The sequence below is a fragment of the Lepidochelys olivacea genome (assembly GCF_965140295.1).
Source record: "Lepidochelys olivacea isolate rLepOli2 genome assembly, chromosome: 2".
In the NCBI taxonomy this organism is placed as follows: Eukaryota; Metazoa; Chordata; order Testudines; family Cheloniidae; genus Lepidochelys; species Lepidochelys olivacea.
The window spans coordinates 111,119,862-111,135,790 of record NC_140412.1 but is presented as its reverse complement, the minus strand read 5'-3'; the positions used below and the strand labels follow the sequence as shown (position 1 = coordinate 111,135,790).

Here is a 15,929-nt window from a genome sequence, read left to right as displayed (position 1 = left end):
AATGTTATTGGGAAGATAAAGCTGTAAAAGACTTGTTGTCAATTCAGTGCTAACAATGCTAGACTCTCTTTCCTCTACAGAAAGTCCACATTGTCTTGTTTACATGGATACATGGCACAGAGTGAAGGACACACAGTACAATGTCATTGACAGAAGCTGAAAATGAATGAAGATTACTGGTACTTGTGACATCTTCCTCTCTTGTTTTCCTGGCTGATATGGGTGGTATGATAATCTGAGAGGTGCCCTAATAGCATCCTTAGTGAAGCATTTATTTTTGACTCCCATCATCACAAGTCTACAGACCATAAGAAGAAATGATCAGTCAACTACCAGAGGATCCTGTGGAGTCCCAGGGCTCAGATGAGCTTGAGTGCAAGATTTGTTACAACCGCTATAATCAGAGACAGAGGAAACCAAAAGTGCTGGAGTGTTGTCACAGAGTATGTGCCAAATGCCTTTGCAAGATCATAGACTTTGGGGACTCTCCTCAGGGAGTCATAGTGTGCCCATTCTGTAGGTTTGAGACATGCCTGCCTGATGATGAGGTTAGTAGTCTTCCTGATGACAACAACATCCTTGTGAATTTGGCTTGTGGGGGAAAGGGGAAGAAGTGCCTGCCAGATAATCCTACAGAACTGTTGCTAACTCCCAAAAGGCTGGCATCTCTTGTTAGCCCTTCTCACGCTTCCTCCAACTGCCTGGTTATAACCATCATGGAAGTGCAGAGAGAAAGCCCACAGACTCTGAACTCTACCCCGGTGGTGGAATTCTACAGGCCCACGAGTTTTGAGTCTGTTGCAACTGTATCCCACAACTGGACAGTGTGGAACTGTACATCCTTGCTCTTCCAGACCTCAATTCGAGTGCTAATTTGGTTGCTAGGTTTGCTATACTTTAGTTCCTTGCCTTTAGGGATCTACTTACTGGTATCTAAGAAAGTCACCCTGGGGGTCGTCTTCGTCAGCCTTGTTCCTTCGAGCCTTGTTATTCTTATGGTTTATGGCTTTTGCCAATGTGTATGCCATGAGTTTCTGGACTGCATGTCTTCTTGATAACAAATATAGTGAAATAAGAAATAAGGCACTGCCATGTTTGTAGCATAATTTATCTTCTCTATTGTATTACTATTTATTATTATTTTATTTTATTCATCACACTAAACAGAAGTAGTGGCCACAATTTTATGGTCCATTTATTTTGTTTTTTAATTTTGCTTTGATATTTATTGTGCTTCATTCTACTTGTTCATTATACCACCGAATGGAAATAAAATGTACATGTCAATTTTTGAAGGTTAAACTATAGGAAAAAAAGCAAAATTACCTAACCTGATGCTGCTGCCCTTATTCAAATAAGTAGCACTTGTCTTCAGCTGGATTAGTCAAGAGTCAGAACAGCAGGATCAGGCCCTTGGAAGACATTGGAACATTAGGCATTCTCCCAGGCAAAGCCCATATTATGTTCTGTTTTGTCGTGTGTTATGTCTGTTAGTGAATTAAGTCTCTTTGTTGTTTATTATAAGAACAAGACAAGATACCATAGGTTCCACAAGCCTTTGCTGAAGCAGAAATCTTTGTCAGAGATAATTGGTTACTGACTTCCCTTTCTCCACTTAAAAGACAGTAGCATCCTGGGGTAGCGAGAGTCCAGATGTCATCTTGTCTTAGTAGAAATATCTCTTGCGTACATTTTCCTCCCATATACCCACTGTGCATGCACTTCTCCTTATTCTTGCAGGTCCCCTTGAGATTCCACCCCAAGACACAACCATGCATGTTCACTCCCTCATGAGCAGCTTATTTCCATGTGCACTCCTTACTGAAATGCCCAACTCCTTTGGACTTCCCTTCACTTATTCAAAGTCCTCCTATGAATTGCTCTAACCATGCCCCATTACACCTTCACTCGCCGTGTGCATTTCCACCTTTATAAAACACATTAACCCCATGAGTTCCCCCAGTAAGACACCTGACCAACCTTATGGATGCTCACCTTCTGTAGATACACAAGAGAACCTCCCTTAGTTCCTTTAGCTGCACGACAGACTTTTCTCTTCCATTGGGAGATAGGCCCTCTAATTTACAAATAATACAGATTTAAGAAAAATTATAGATATGTGTATCTGCTTTCTGGTTCCCAAATTCACAGTGTGAATAGTGTCAGGAAATGCTGTGGGCCTAATAAATTATTTCATTTAGAGCTCAGTCCCGCAAGATGCTGAACTCCCACTGACTTCACTTATTAGAGTTGATGACAATCTGCAACTCAAAGGCTCAGGCTCTTACACCGCATGGAGCTCCATTGACTTTGGTCGTTACTAATGATTTACCAGCAGAGTTTCAAACAGAATCAGATCCTATAAAATTGGGTTGGTTTTTAGTCAGTTTTTTGAACTCGTGGAAGACCACCAAAATAAAAAGAAGTGGTTAATGTCCAAGTGTATAAATAATGCGAGTTGAGAACATAACTAAGGCTCAGTTCTCCTATGCCCAGCAGAGCCAAAAATGAAATGGAAATATGTATCAGTGCAAGCATAGTTTTGGGACTATATGCAAGGTTAGTGCAGCATAAAGGGGAAAGGTGCAAGTAATGTAAAGACCAAGTGCACTGCCTAACAAGGGTCTGAAAGTGACTCCATGTAATGCAAGATGGAGATAGGACAAGGAAAGCATAAAGTGGATTTGTTGCCACCTTAGGTGATTTGAAATTGGATTAGCCCAGTTTGTGAAGAAGATTCAAATCACTTCTACAGTTTCATTCCTATTAAAGACAGAAAAAAGGTGACAATTAAAATGTAACACTTTTCTTCACACTAAGGAAGTGTGTAATAATACATATGTACAAGAAGAAAAGATGTAGCAGAGTATAGTTTTTCAAGTATATGAGATTACAGGGTTAGGTACTCAATGGTTAAAGGAAATGTTTTAGTCTTTTCAATAATCCATTACTAATAATTAGCATTACAAGATTTTCATCTTTCTTAGAAAGGGATATTACTAAATTACTTCTTTTAATGCTTGTGGTAAAGCATGTGTAGTCAGAGGAGCTGGCATCTACACCATAGGTAAATCACATGATATAACTAATCCATAAACTTCAGTATCCAAACAGAGGCAACTGTGAGAAATGTGCAACACCACCACCACCCCAGAAAAAAAAAACAATATGGTTTTTAGAGTATACATAATGTTTTGAAAATGTGTGTGTCTGTGGCAGGGATTTACATATTTGTAGGGTTTTCCTGTTCAATTTGTCTGAATGTAATATCTCTAATAAATAGGTGGCTGACACAGGAAGAAATTTCTGCAAGTGTGTGCCATGTATGTATGTATTACAACTGTCTGACATGTCTGCAGTGTTATCTGGTGTCTTTCCCCGTCTTTTATTTTTAAAATTATTAATGTTGCCCTTGAGTTGCCTTAGCTCCGGCCCCATATTTTACTATTTGGGTTTAAAACATAACTTAATATCAAGTGGATGAGGATAATACCTTTTGCCTACAAGTAAAAAAAAAAAAGTAGACTGACTGTACTATTGTAAGCGGTGCCAAAGCGTGTGGCTTGGCCATCAAATCGTATTTCTGCAGAATCTACGAGTTTGATTTCTCTGACAGCTGGTTAAAGGTACACTGTTATTCTAGACCACATTTCGATATTAGGCCACTCCAAAAAGTGGGACTATGCAGAAACTGATTAAATAGCTATCCTACCACTCAGCTGGAGCACATTATTCTACCTGAGGTCTCATAAGATTCTTATATGACTTGTAATGTACCCAGTCAGAATTTTCAGGAGGTTCTAACTCCCAATTATTTTTGGGGGGAGGGATAGCTCGGGGGGGGGGAGGGATAGTTCAGTGGTTTGAGCATTGGCCTGCTAAACCCAGGGTTGTGAGTTCAATCCTTGAGGGGGCCATTTAGGGATCGGGGCAAAAATTGGGGATTGGTCCTGCTTTGAGCAGGGGGTTGGACTAGATGACCTCCTGAGGTCCCTTCCAACCCCTGATGTTCTATGATTCTATGAGAAGATGAGAGAAGTTATTTGCTCTGTTATCAAAGTTAAAAGAACAATACCATCTCTTTAATTTACTTTCATTCTCCATGGTTTAAAATATTATCTTAATGACTGAGAACGATAAACACAGAAAACATTGTGGACTGATTGTCTGTGACGCTGAGTTCACTTACACTGCAGTAAATCAAGAGTAACCCTATTGAAGTCAATGGTGTTACACTGGTGTGAAATCAATGTAAATGAGAACAGAATCAAGCCCTACTTGCTTACCTCCCAATTTTAGCTCCCTTCGCCAATATTACATTTTCCATGAACAGTGATTTCTGCTGGAGCTGAAGTTAACCTGGTTCTTATTTGTGTATTTGTTGATACAGTTCTGTAATTAAACATACTTAATTGTCAAAGCACATCCAACAACAGTTTACCATATTGCTCTCTCCGTTTAGATCCCCCAAATCAGGGGTTCTCAAACTTCATTGCACCGTGACCTCCTTCTGACAACAAAAATTACTACGTGACCCTAGGAGGGGAGACGGAAGCCTGAGCCCGCCCAAGGCTGGCAGCCCTGGCAGGGGGGCCAAAGCCCAAGCTCAAGCCCTGCCATTCAAGGCAGGGGGCCAAGGGCTTCAGTCCAGGGCAGGAGGCCTGTAACCTGAGCCTCACCATTCAGAACCAAAGCCTGAGCTCCGCGGTGGGGCTCGGGCTTCAGCTTCAGACTGCTCCGAGCACCACAAGTCTAACACAAGCCCTGGCAACCCTATTAAAACGGGGTCACACCCCACTTTGGGGTCCCACCCCACAGTTTGAGACCTGCTGCTCCAAATATTGTGGACTTTATTCTCTGAAGTCTTGAACATTATGTAGTTTTTGCACCTATGCAAAGTGATTATAAGATGCTACTAGTAGATGTGTAGAGAAATGTGATTGGATTGTTCTTTACACTCACTTTGCACTGGTGTAAATAACTAGATGATGTTCAAGACAGTGGAGGATCAGACCCTGTCACTACTATTTTGTATATTTACTTTCTCAGTGACAAAGCAGCTGATTGTAGAATTAAAAGAAACATTTAGGATCATACTGATTTCCTATCCAATTTTTAATAATTTAAAGGCATGTATTATATTTGTGGCCTCAGCTGCATGACACAGCTTTTCACAGGACGAACCAAAATGAAAACTGATGTCTTTGACATAGGAGCTGTTCAAGTTCTGTCTTATCGGTTATCTATGCAGCTGCGTAAGTGTGTATGCTACTGTAAAATAGATATGATGGGTGAAATCTAGGCCCCATTGAAAACAATGGGAGTTTTGCCATTGATTTCAACGGAGTCAGGATTTCATAGTATGTCCAACAAAGAGCAGAGTCCTTGTGCCAAGAGATTATAATCATCTAAAAGCACAAATGAGTCCAAAACAGTGTAAAACATAATGGACAAGTATCATACAGGACTAATCAAAGAAGGATGACTTCAGAATGGACATGAGAAAGGAAAGTTGGTGGTCTCTTAGGAAGGGGGTCTCTGTCTCACTTGCTTTCAGGGCACCGAGCCATTGTTTATAGTGGTTCCAAAGACTCCTAATATTCACCTTCCTCAGGTGGAGAAGAGCCTTTCCCAACCACCCAAAGGCACTCAAAGAAGGTAAGTCTTTAACTTTCCTATGAGAGATATTTGCAGGGGTTGTGGGAAGGTACTCACCCCGGAACACACAACCCCTCATACCCTACCACTCTATGGTAAGATATGAACTAGTCGGAAGCTGTGTGGCAATTCTGTTCTAATACCATGGCTTGATTTCTGTTATAGCAACTGAGAGGGGGAGGTTTAATCATTCCGTTTGGATGGAGTTGGTACAGGTGAATGACAGGTACACACTGAACCATTTAACAGATACATTTAGATGGCATATATTCAGAGTTTCTCAGACTTTGTCAAAGTCATTCTTCCTCCTATTACAAAAATATACGTAGGTCCCCTCCATGTAATTTATTTTAAATGTGGTGGAGGGGAGACTGTTGCCTTCCCTGGAGAAATGGAGGGGGGAATTGGGCATTTGGGAATTATATTTTTAAAACATTTAAAGTGGATAAGGCAACCTGTTGTATTTTTTCTTGTTCATTTCCACTTTCAGATGAGCAAATTAGACGTTACCTTTTAAGGACTAGCTGTAAGTATTCACTATTGGAGATTCCATTCTACCAAGCAGTAAGCAAAACCATATATATTCCTTTTCTTCTCCACCTGAAACCATTTTCCCTGGGGTTTTGCATCAGCTTTCCGATCAAAAGTTGGAGCCTCACAGTTTAAGAAACACTGGCACAGAAAATACACCTACTGTGGGTTTCTGTCAAATGTTAGCCAGTACATGAAAGTACAGCTGTTTAGTTTTATAAATAAGCTGTTAGATTTTTCTAGCAGCTGAATTTTTATATTTCAACAGCAATTACACAACAATTTCACCCACTAATCAATTTTAGCAGTTGTTCCTGTAGTGATGTATCCTGTACTGCAAAGCATTAGCTATTATTCCTTAAACAAAGGGAAATCATGTCACAGTCTGAATTGCTAGCACAAATTTAATTTGGTATCAAATTCGAATGATGGTATATTGTGTTTTGCAACAGTACAGCTGAAATTCACTTACTGTATTTACACATCTTCCATAAATTATACAAATTGGCTTGTATAAAACAAAATCCATTGAATCAGAGAAATTAGATATGGGAAAAGCCTATTTGGCTATCTTGCCCCTTTCCTGTGCCACGGCAGCATTGTTTCTTCCACCATATAGGAGAGTGCTCTACCTAGTCTAGTTTTAGATAAGCAATATGGCCTCCACCCCTTCTCTTGTGGGATTGTTCCACTATCTAACAGACATCACTGTTAGGAAATGTTTTCTTGATACGCAGCCTATATTTTCCTTTGCTTAATGTAATCCCTATACTCCGTTTATATCCCCTTGGAACAACATTTTAACTTAGGTGAACTCTGTGCTTGTGTGTCATATTTATCTTTCTCACACTGTGGTTGAATAGTTCATATATTCGTGTTATTCAGATAGTATAATAAGTAAGCAAACAGTTGGTACAAGGCTAATATTTCATTGAGAAGTTATGCTATGAATCAAGGGATATGCTTTTCCTGGCAAGTCACCGCTGACACCTATGTCTTGATTAAAGAGTGAAAAATGTCAAGTGATACTGAGAGGGATATGCCACCCCAAGGGCCTACATGGCAATACTCTTGATCTCTAGGAGATGTTGAGTGCACTGCTTAGATAGAATTTAAAAATGGGTCACTTTAATAGAAATACACACCATAAAAATCAAATCCTTTTGATAAGTAAAGCTGTATATACCTGGACCACACATGGCAAAACTCTTGCCTGTACACAAAATGAAACTCAGATTAATTACTTTTCACCGTAGAATGGCTTATGCTGACATCACAACCCAGATGTGAAATCTGGTTCAATTTTGAAGAGGCCAATTTCAAAAGATGTCTTTGCAGCTATATCTGCGACAGCTGATCCATGCGTAAAAACTCTGATTCAATGGACATATTACATTGTCAATTTAATTATAATTCACTAGACAATCCTTTTGTTTATTTCAAATTACAAGAACCAGGAAGGTGGTTGAGGAAAGTTCAGACTGTACAGGTATTTGATATAATTCTACTGACCTCCTCTCATTAGCCAGTTATTTTTAAAGAGTGATAATACACATTCTATAAGCAATAACTAATGTAGTCATAGTGCACACTTCTGAGGTTATTGAAAGCATTTGGCCTTTGGTATCAATACCTACAATGCATCTGAGGTGTCTGATTGTCCAGCATAACTATACTTCTTGTTATGGGCTACTATTTACTTAATAAAATACATGGTGCAAGGAAATGCAGTATATGCAACTTGATAACTTTACTAATGCATTTATACAGTACGTATTTTCTGTGTGTCTATCTAAATAGGCCTCTTCTAATAGGTCTACCTGTCAAAAGGAGAGTGGATTCCATGGGAATATTTAATTATCATATAGAGGACATGGAAATTAGCTCCATAAAACTTGTGGCCTGGTGGTCTCATACTGTAGTCAAACCAAAACATTGCTGGACTGAGAGGCTGCTTATTAAAGCCAAAATGAAAACAGCATCAGCCTGCACATTTTGAGATTAAAATCAGCTCCCCCCAACCCAATAATGCAACCTTTCCCTGCAACCCATGGCTATGTCTTTAGTTACCATTAAGTCAGCTCTAGTGCTACAGTTACCCACCTTTTATGGCTGTGGAGTCAGACAAGGTTTAGGACAATCCTCTGAGATTGATTTTAATAATCTGGCCAATGAGTGTGTGTGTGGTGGGTGGGGGTGACAATCTCTAGTGCTATATGACTCCTCCATTTACCATTGTCATGCCCCCACCTCTCCCCCTTACCCCTGTCATCCCATCCTAGAGTTCCAGATGAAGGAGAGAATCTCTCTTGACTGTAAGCTTTCCCCCTCACCACCACCCCCACCCTGCCCCACTTTATTTCATCTCTTATTTCTTCAATCCTCACAGCCCTTTCCTTGTTCGCCCTGGCAGACTTAGGGATGGAGCTGTTACCATTCAGGTTGTAACCGCTTTTAAATTTGTTTCCCCTGTTGACTGGCATTTAATCGAGCTGAAGGAAAACTAGCGCCCTACATTACCATTTAGAGGCCTTGATTTCAGAGTGGTTGAGCACCTGCAGCTCCCACTGAAGTCAACAGTACGCTGGGCCTAGGTACTCCTAGGGCATTCCTTCACCAGGCTCAATGGAATCTCCCAATGCTCTTCTAGGAGTTCACATGCCATAGGTGGTAATGAGTCCAGTGAGGACGCAGACTTTGTTCTTGAAGATAGGCTCATCCTTGGAAAAGAAGGGGTGGATGCGGAAACATTCAACATTCCATAGCAACTGGAGCAGGCCCTTTCTCCACTGAACAAGGAATAGCCTCCATGGCTCTGTCCAGGAGGCCAGTGGAACAGCAACAAATTTCCGTGGGCCAGCAACAAATTTCTGATCATCAGTCCTGACGATTGTTAAATAAAATAATGGTTAAATACAGCTGTGTCAGCCTAAGCTTTATAAAACATGCAGGCAGGCAGGCAGTTATCCTCTGCATGGCAAGGTCTAAGAGTTAGAAGGAAGTTAAAAGAGAGGAAGTCACAGGGACAAGGGCAGCATGTAACAAAGACAGATAGAGGGAATATAACTTGACAGTAGGAGAGGCTTTAAGGAAAACAGCAGGGGAGACCTGGCAAAATGTTAAAAATAAATGAGCAAGCTGTGATCAGTGAAATAAAGACAAGCTAACTTCACTGTATTTTACTCTTGAATAAAGTAAACAAATTGGAAACAGAGAGGACCTGACCCTAGACAGTTTTAACTTAAATTCTGAATATTTGAACCCTTCAAAATCATGTTCCTCTCATTTTCTCCTTGGCAAGTAATAACTGTGATTTTTCCTTAATGATAAGTACAATCAATATGAAAGATCACCTTAAGGTTTATCAGATGAAATGCAAAACGGGTGCCTGCTTGTAGGAGTGTGATTCCCAGAAGCTTGCCCGATGTGTTTTTTCCTAGATAGTCTTATGAAAAATTTCACCTATAGCTTTGGGGTTATTTTTTGTTTGTTTTTATTTCTAATGAGAATCAATGAAATAGTAATTAGTCTTCCAGCCACACAAACTATAGTGTAGTAGTAAATGATAAAATAATGAAGTTTTCCTATTTGAAATAATCTAGCACTTTTGTAAAAGTAATTCTTCACTCAATAACAATTTAATTTTCCAACAAAAAATCATAAAAGATAAATATGTTTCTGATGACCTAAACAGATTAGCCTGTTATTCACTGTATTAATTTAAGGAACAGATCAATGCCATTCATTTTAGTATTGCTGTGGCCTCTTAACCAAAAAAGCCACAAAATAGCTGCTCTTAGTACATGAGACGGTATAGTATGGTGTGTGCATCTACATGGACACAAAACTGAAGTGTACACAAAGTGAAGTGTTGCACAGCCTCACATTTTAAATATATGAAAAGCAAAAGCATCCGAGATACACTCAAGATACTAAAAGAAAAGGAGTACTTGTGGCACCTTAGAGACTAACCAATTTATTTGAGCATGAGCTTTCGTGAGCTACAGCTCACTGTAGCTCACGAAAGCTCATGCTCAAATAAATTGGTTAGTCTCTAAGGTGCCACAAGTACTCCTTTTCTTTTTGCGAATACAGACTAACACGGCTGTTACTCTGAAACTCAAGATACTGGAGTTGCACATAGGAGTGAAATATCAGAGTAGGCCTATTGATGTGTATTTTCAGTGCAGCACTACATTTTCGGGATTTGATCTTTTATGACAGTGTTAAAAACATGGGACTAAAAACAGGCTAGTGGTGAAATATGTTTCTGCCAGAAAAACCTTCTGTACAGGCATCAACAGGAGCACATGGTGAAAGCTGATCACACCACTGATTTTTAATGCCTTTGGAAAGTTGCAGAGAACAGTTTGCAGAGAATCTGCAGGTCCTCTGGGACAGAGGGCGGTGATGGTGCATGGTCACAGGGGAAGTGGACGTGATCCACACATACATGTGCACATAGGCAAATGCAGCTGCCCGAATGAGGCAATGATCCCTATGTACAGTCCCTCGGCATAAATCATTCCATCTCTTAGGAGGAATAGAATGGGAGGGAGTGTTGTGTATACAGCTGGCTTCAGCCAGAATATAGATAGGTAAGAACACAGTTTTTGCAGTTCACATATGTGTCTCTTTGGTAACGGGTGAGATTACATGACTTTTCCAGCATTAGCCAGAACTTGGCTACTGAGGCAGTTTCCATCTTAAGATAGTAAATGCTCTCCTTCGTATAACAAAATGTGTGTAAATCATTTGTGTAGTGGTGTCCTTATTTTTAAAGCAAAAATCCCCAATCCTGTTTTTTTCTAATTCACAGCAAGATGCCAAATACCCCATAAGGTTAGGGGTGTTTGATCCAGGGTTTTGGTTCAGGCCCTCCTCTATTTAAAAGTGGCCTGCACCTGAAAAAGGGCTGGCCTGGATCTGTGCCCTCTTTGCTTCTTTCTAGTGTGTAAGTAAAACCTGACAGACTCTATGGATCAGTGGAGAAAGGTAGAATTATGATATCAGAGACACCACGAATTATAGAAATGTAGGGCTGGAAGGGACCTTGAGAAGTCATCAAGTCCAGCCCCCTGCACTGAGGCAGGACCAAGTAAACCTAAACCTGACAGGTGTTTGTCCAAATCCAACCTCCTCTTAAAAACTCCAGTGATGGGGATTCTACAACCTCCTTGGGAAGCCTATTCCAGAGCTTAACTCCCCTTGTACATAGAAAGTTTTTCCTTTATCTGACTTAAATCTCAGCTTAAGCACGTGACATCTTTTCCTACCTTCAATGGACTTGGAGAACCATTGCTCACTGTCCTCTTTATAACAGCCCTTAACATATCTGGTCCCCCCTCAGTCTTCTTTCCTCAAGACTAAACATGCCCAGTTCTTTTAATCTTTCCGCATAGGTCAGGTTTTCTAAACCTGGTTTCATCTGTATTGCTCTCCTCTGGACTCTCTCCAATTTATTCACATCTCTCCTACAGTGTGATGCCCAGGATTGGATGCAGTATCCCAGCTGAGGCCTCACCAGTGCTGAGTAGAGTGGGAAAATTACTTCTTGTGTCTTACTCTTACATACAACAGTCCTGTTAATACATCATCCTGTGGGGTTAGTCTTTTTCATAATGGCATTATTGACTTATATTCAATTTGTGGTCCCCGATAGCCCAAAGGTCTTTTTCAGCAGTACTACTACCGAGCCAGTTATTCCCCAATTTGTAGTTGTGCATTTGATTTTTTCCCTTCCTAAGTACGCTACTTTTGCACTTGTCTTTATTGAATTTCATCTTGTTGATTTCAGACCAACCCTCTAGTTTGTCCAGGTTGTTTTGAATTCTAATCCTGTCCTCCAAAGTGCTCGTGTCCACTCCCAGCTTGATGTCATTTTATAAGCATACTCACCACTCCATTACCAAGTCAATAATGAAAATATTGCATAGTATCAGGCTCAGGACTGACCCCACTAGATACACCCTCCCAAGTTTGACAGCAAATATTGAGATGATGCTAAACATAGTTATTTCAACCAATTGTGCACCCACCTTATAATAATTTCAGCTAGACCATAGTTCCCTAGTTTGTTTATGAGAATGACATGTGGGACTATGTCAAAAGCCTTACTAAAATCAAGATACAGCTCATCAGTTACTGCCAAAAAAGGATCTTGCAAATGAACCTGATTATTTATTGAGAGGTAATTTGAACTCATATTGTTCAAAGTTGTTTGCTTATTTGTTAACACCTATTTAATACCAATACCATATAAAACTTTGGGAGAAAAAACAGCTTCATTCAATTCAACACACCAGCCCTTCAATTTTAGGGTTCACAGGCCACATATCTGAGACCTTCAGTGAGTCCTCTCACAAAATTTGGAAAGACCAGACTTGACTTTCCAGCTATTTCTAAGGTAAAAAAAAGTCATGGGGTAGGGTGAGCAACAACAACCAGAAAACATCAGACCTTAGTTATAAATCATAAAGGGATATAAATCATTCTTCTTGCAATTAACCTCCATGCAAGTTATTTAGTGGTTTAGTCTTACTACAGATTGGGATTTTGACTTGAATAGCCTATTTTGTAGGGGGGAAAACATAAGTCATTGGTATCTCTGCTTCAAGGGTTTGTAAATCTCTATAGCAACAAAATAGGGAGGGCTGGGATAGCTTGGTCTCCCAGGTATTTGAATAATTATCACATTTAGAAATACTTTGAGAGAGATGCTACCTGCCAGCTGTAGGTGTTTTTACCAAATGTAAAACATTGTTGTTTCCCAGACAAATGAGTTCTATTTGAACCATTTGGTGCAGCACACTAGCATGTAATCTTCCTACCTGAGAAAACACTTTATTTTGCAAGCTCTATCTAGAAGTGTGAAGCAGCTTCTAGTGACTTAAGTAGAACAGCAATGTGGATATTGTGGAGTCTGATTTCAGCACAGTGCTCTGGGAATTAACCCTGTGTTCCCATTTAATCAATGTTAATGGGAGAATAGTGCACAGTTCCCAGCGTACTGCACTGAACATTTACCCTAACTTCAGTAACTTTATATTGTACTATGTATTCTCCATTGTGAAACACTTCCTGGTAGTGGGCCAAATGTTCTGCCAGTGCATCTCCATTGAAAACAATGGAGTTGTGCCGGCGGATAATTTTGCCCATTAAATACAAAACAACTTTTCTTAGGCCTTTCTCTCATACTCTCTTTTGTGCTGCAGTGTTATTTGACAGCATTCCTGGAAGCATCATTGTTCCATTAGTACATGATGGAGTATGACTGGAGATGTGTTTTATCCCATTCGGTAGTACTACAGTGGGCTGGGGTTTAACACACTGCTGCTATGCAGCTTGTATCTTCCACCCCATAAGGTTGGTACATAAGGGGCCAGAGATTCATGTCCATTCACTGATCTGCTTTACCACCTGTAAAGAAGCACAAGCACTTCGTGGCCTGAGGAGAATTCTCTGCCATTCCACCCTGCACCTGGTCCATCCAAAGGATGCTAAGTATCTAACAGTCACACACACAAAATGACAGGAAGTAAATTCAAGATGAAAGCTGTTACCAACACTTAGGACACGGGTGTTACTGTCCAGAAATTTGAGGTGAGAGAACGAGGCATATCCCCGGCATATTTGGACGGCATATTTGCAGTTTCAAATTGGCATATTTGAAACTGCAAAACCAAACCTGACCACAATCTTACAATGGTCAAGTTCAGAGGTTCTGTCCTGTTTTCAGCAGCCACTAGTGCAGGTGTTCCTTCATCCCAATAGTGACAGCGATCACAATGATTAAAGGATACTTCAGCCCAGCACAGAACTGCACTCAGCATCAACCCCTTCCAACCAGCTGCCTACACTCACCAGAGATTTCTGACCCTGGAATCTCTCTCTCTCTCTTTCCAATCTCCTGCTCCCACCCACCTTTGTTATCTTCCCTGAAGGGTTGTCTAGAGGAACAGTTAGTGTGTGGTAAGCTGGGATGTAAATCTACCTCACACTAGCCTGCCACACACTAACTGAATGGACCCTGCTGCTGGGTGCTAAAAGCTCCTTAGTGCACTTTGATCTATTCCCATAGATCAGTCCAATCTCATTCTTTCCAACTGAGACTCTCCTTCCTACCTTCTGCTAAATCACTTGAGAATGGAAGTGCCCCAAGCTTTACTGTCTTTACTAATCCCCCAGTAGCACGTACGTTAAAGAATTTTTCACCCATGTCCAGAGCTTTGCTCCTACCCTTTAACTTCTTAGCTTGTCTATTGTCAATAGTTTCCTGCATCCTGCACAAGGAGAAGAACAAAATCCTATGGAAATTGCTAGATTGAATATTCAAATTAGATCTGAATTATAATTAGGCTTGTATTTTCTACCAATATCATTTGGAATTTTTTCCTCAATTGATTGGTCACAAATATGTAAACTTTGAGTTATGCTGCTGGTTGTAATTAGTGAGATAAATAATATGGTTTTGTTTATGTTCCTTGATTGGTTGAGCATGCAAACACTACTGACACAATTACCCACATGTGCAAACGGAAAATTTTGTTTCTGCAAATATTTGTGCACGTGACTTGGAAGTTTCTTTGTGTAAACATTTGTGCTAGTAAAATGACTGCTTAATGTTCATAGAAAGTGAACACAAAAGAGAGTGTGTGTATGGTCAAAGTAAATTCATTTTACAATGTGAATGAATATTCATCAAGGAAAATAAATGCATTTTTTTCATCCATCTGTAATTATAATGCACACACTATTCACAGTATCAGGCATCTTGCATGTCACTCACACAGTTGGCAACCTCATCACACCTTCTGGCAGCCCAGCTGCAATATCACACAATTTGCTGGAATTCCCTGCAGTTTCTCCACCTGAGCGCGAGGGCTACTATGGTGGAGAAATAACAGGCAGCCTCTCTGCCTCTGCTTTTGCTGGATTTTGCAAGCCAAACTGGAGCAGCCAGGATAGGGAGGAGGTGGTGAATTTGTTACGAATTCACAAAACGTTCGTCAATGCAAATCTGCATTTTGTAGCCAAAAAAAGAAATGACAATGAAGGTCTGTTTACATATTAGGTAAACAAAGTCATCAAGCAGGGGAGAAGACAGCATGGCATTTACTCCCCAGTGGGAGAGAGAAACTTTCCCTAAGCTATAGAGACAGGGGGTCTGACCCTCAAATGATAAGTAATTGAATCAACTGATTGTACACAATATTACTGTATTGCACAAGTGTATCAAGTAAGGTCTTTTCTGAAAGCAGATGACACACTGGTGATTAATATCATTGTGACATGTATGTATTAATGTTATATGAGGAAATATGGAAACAATGATTTTAGGCTTTAAAGTCTGTGACCAAACTCAGAGAGAAACAGGGAGTTGGACTAGATGACCTCCTGAGGTCCCTTCCAACCCTGATATTCTATTATTCTGTTATTCTATGTTCCCTCCCAGACAGGCGGGACTGTAACAGCTATCTAACTGTCTCCAAAGAAATTAAGCAAGGTGTGGCCGAAAACAATGGAAGCCCCATTTACATAAAAATCAGCGGGGGATGGGACATCAACATTAAGGGAAGAACAGCATGAGGTCATCCTGAGTCTGGGGACAAAACAGTGAGTTTGGGAAGATATAAAGAGAAAGGAGAAGCCATATGGACATCCGTCCCTCGACGGACGCAAGGGGCCAGAGCGCTTGCAAGCTGAGAAAGATGGGTCGGTCCTTAAACAAAGGAGGGTTT

General features: G+C 40.4%; 1 protein-coding gene across 6 annotated transcripts in view; it reads left to right on the top strand.

Annotated features, from left to right (window-relative positions):
* RNF182 (ring finger protein 182) overlaps window positions 1–1,095 on the top strand; it is a 60,269-nt gene extending 59,174 nt beyond the window's left edge. For all 6 annotated transcript variants that reach the window (XM_084620322.1, XM_084620317.1, XM_084620321.1 and 3 more), the window contains exon 2: window positions 81–1,095. In XM_084620322.1, the coding sequence (XP_084476448.1) occupies window positions 318–1,055 (738 nt within the window). In that variant the 5' untranslated portion in view covers window positions 81–317 and the 3' untranslated portion in view covers window positions 1,056–1,095. The remainder of the gene's footprint in view (window positions 1–80) is intronic.
* Window positions 1,096–15,929: the final 14,834 nt, after the last annotated feature.